At 46.5% G+C, this 3,499-nt stretch overlaps 1 protein-coding gene across 1 annotated transcript; it reads left to right on the top strand.

Annotated features, from left to right (window-relative positions):
• Nucleotides 1-497: 497 nt before the first annotated feature.
• On the top strand, nucleotides 498-2,467 carry LOC123728801 (SERTA domain-containing protein 2). The gene is made up of 2 exons (XM_045701818.1): nucleotides 498-1,626; nucleotides 1,970-2,467. The coding sequence occupies exons 1-2, from the start codon at nucleotides 1,555-1,557 to the stop codon at nucleotides 2,273-2,275; spliced, it is 378 nt and encodes a 125-aa protein (XP_045557774.1). The 5' UTR covers nucleotides 498-1,554; the 3' UTR covers nucleotides 2,276-2,467.
• The last annotated feature ends 1,032 nt before the right edge of the window (nucleotides 2,468-3,499 follow it).

The raw sequence follows: 3,499 nt of genomic DNA, 5'->3' as shown, positions 1-3,499 counted from the left end.
CCTCGTCTCCTGCCTCCTGGGGACCTTCGCTGCATGCTCCGTGCCATGGATCATCACTACTGGTTCCGCACCATGGATCATCACTGGAGGCTTTGTGCCATGGATCATCACTGGAGGCTCCGGGCCATGGATCATCACTGGAGGCTTCGTGCCATGGATCATCCCTACAGGCTTCGTGCCATGGATTATCGCTGGAGGCTTCGGACCATTGATCATCACTGGAAGCTTCCTACAGGGAGCTGGAACCGGTCTCACCAGACTGGGGAGACGCACTGAGGACCGCGTGCTCAAAGCAGGCACCGGCCGTACTGGGCTATGGAGGCGTACTGGAGGAAGAGTGCGAGGAGCAGGCACAGGATGTACTGGGCTATGGTACACGTCAATATTATTCTCAGAAGCTACCCGGAACATTTCCCAATCCACGTGATCAAAACAATCTTGAAGTGTGGATTCCGATTGGTAAAACCAGCGTTGAATAGTCCTTAGCACGGGTACTTCCTTTTTGAGTTTCTGCCTATAGGAAGGGAGGAGCAAAATGGAGTCATGGTCAGATTTACCGAAAGGAGGGCGGGGGAGGGCCTTGTATGCATCCCGGAAGTTGGAGTAACAATGGTCGAGTGTTTTTCCAGCGGGAGTTGTACAGTTCATTTACATTTTACATTTTAGTCATTTAGCAGACGCTCTTATCCAGAGCGACTTACAGTAGGGACGTCATGGTATCGGCTTGAGGGAGGATATACACGGCTGTGACAATAACCGAAGAGAATTATCTTGGGAGATAATACGGTAGGCATTTCATTGTGAGGTATTCTAGGATGGGTGAACAAAAGGACTTGAGTTCCTGAATGTTATTACAATTACAACATGAGTCGCTAATCATGAAACATACACCCCCACCCTTCTTCTTCCCGGAGAGATGTTTATTCCTGTTGTGGCGATAGACTGAGAATCTAGATGGTTGGACCGACTCCGACAGTATATCCCGAGAGAGCCATGTTTCCATGAAACAGAGTATGTTACAATCCCTGATGTCTCTCTGGAAAGAAACCCTTGCCCTGATCTCATCAACCTTGTTTTCCAGGGACTGAACATTAGGAAGTAATATACTCGGAAGCGGTGGGTGGTGTGCATGCCTCCTAAGTCTGACTAGAAGACCGCTCTGACTCCTCTTCTCCGCCGGCGTTGTTTTGGGTCAGCCTCTGGAATCAGTTCAATTGCCCTGGGTGGTGCGAACAAAGTCGTATTCCTGGTCGTAATGCTGGTAGTGATAGTGAATTTCCGCCACTCTGATATCCAATAGTTCTTCCGGGCTGTATGTAATAACACATAACATTTTCTGGGCTAACAATGTAAGAAAGAATACATAAAAAAAATACTGCAAAGTTTCCTAAGAACTAGAAGCGAGGCAGCCCTCTCTGTCGGCGCCATTGTCATCATCATCATCATATTAAACTTTTAGCAATACTTGTGTGTTGTTGTTGTTGCAGATATATGTTTGTATAAGGGGCAAAGCGGAAACTAGACTAGGATGAAGGGGTGTTGGAAGACAAAGCGATGGCGCCACCGTGGCCCACGACCACTACAACGACCCCCAACCCCAACGGCCTCAGCCTAGGCCTCTCCAAGGTGACCTACAATATTTAAAGATCTTGTTCATTTCTTTTCTTGAACCGTTTATACAGTATGCTTTTATCCTAAGTGTCATAAGTTATATTTTTCTCCTCACATACACAATATAATATATTATATTGATAACATACTGAAGTTCTTATTCATTTGGGGTTCAAACCTGAGATAAGTAGACTTAACATGGAATTGAATCAATAAAACATGGACTTAAGTCAATTATGTTTTACTCAAGTCCACATTAAGTCAACTTATCTCAATGTGAATATGTCCCATAATACAGTAGTAAACATCCACCAGACTGTCCACTGTAGTAACTTGTTACATCTCTATTCCCTCCAAGGTGTCATACAACCTCCAGAGACAGGCCATCTTCAACATCTCTCTTATGAAGCTTTATAACCACCGGCTTCTGAGCGAGCCTGGAGAAACGTGTTCTCATCAACAACATGCTGTGCTGCATCCAGGAAGACCTAAAACAGGAGGGCTCGCTGCGTCGTCCAGCTCTCCTCCTGCCCCCCTCACCCCCGCAGCCGATCCTATGGACGAGAGATCCTGCGATGCCCCCCCGCCCACATTCGGCGGCGTGCTGTCTGTGGTGGCTACCGCCACCCCGTCCCTTTCCCAGCAGCCTTCAGGGTTGCTCTGAGTCAGCCCCTTTACCCTCGCCACTCCCCCACTTAGCGACCACGCCCACCTGTCTGTCATCGGTGTGGTTGTCATCCGGTGGCCTGTCTCTCTGGAGGTCTGCCTCACGCCCACCTTGCTATTGGAGGAAGACGGAGACGACACCTCCTTTTGCACTTTGGCCCCGCCTAAGTCTCCTCCTCCTCCTCCCCCCTATGCCCCTCGCCCACTCCAGATGACCTCTACCCTCTCCAGGGTACCTGTGACTGCCTGCTGCAGAGACACTTTGTCCCCTACCCTGGGTGACACAGAGCAGCACTGTCCTCTCTCAGCCACACCACAGACAATAATAACCAGAACAACAACAGCAGCTAATACTATTAAGACTACTACCTTCACCACAGTAATTTTACATTGGCGCGTAATGTTGAGCACACGTATTACAGAAATACTCATCATAAACTTTGAACACTATAGAAGTGTTATGCACAGAATTCGTAGGTGAGGGGGACATTTAACACAGACTGGCCTGAAACTTGCAGAGAGTTTCTGTTTAGGGGGGTGGAGACTTCACATGTCACGTCAGTATGTTTCTCTTAAAATCTTCCCCCAGAACATAGTCAAGCATCTGACGCAAAACGTGAGATTTTAGTTGTGGGTTTCTGAGATTATTGGTATTTCTAACACCCATCCCAGTCAGTGTGAGGCGTGAGAGAGAAAGGCGAACAACGATTTCATGTCATTACTATCATTTGTAATTATTTTATAAGACTTTTGGTGTGATTTGTTTGTAAGTTATTTATTTTCTTTGTGTAGCTAACGCCTGTATTGTATTATAAGTGTACAGAATGTGTGGTAGGTAATGTACGCTATGAAGCCTAAATGGAATCTGAGGGGAAAGTCATGTCTATCACTATACATTATCTTTGGTTTCATTTATTTATTTTTTACTTGATCTGGCGTCTTCACCCGGTAAGAGTCAACACTGCTAACCCTATTTCAGCTGGGGTGTGTTCATTAATGCAAACCGCAACGGAAAATGTTTGGCAAAATGTTTTTGGCTATTTTCTTCCATTTGGTTCCTAGAGAATAGACCCCTGGCTTTTTACACTGGTGTTGTTGTTTTTCTATTTGTGTGCAAGGGCAAGGTTCACGGAGCAGTACGAAACTCTCCAACCTCTGACGTCAGACTCCATAGCCTACTTATCTTTCTTCAACATCTAATGTCAGACTCCAAAGCCTACTT

Source organism: Salmo salar, chromosome ssa18 (assembly GCF_905237065.1).
Source record: "Salmo salar chromosome ssa18, Ssal_v3.1, whole genome shotgun sequence".
Taxonomy (NCBI): Eukaryota; Metazoa; Chordata; class Actinopteri; order Salmoniformes; family Salmonidae; genus Salmo; species Salmo salar.
The sequence above is the reverse complement of the archived record's forward strand: the minus strand, read 5'-3'. Positions and strand labels throughout refer to the sequence as shown.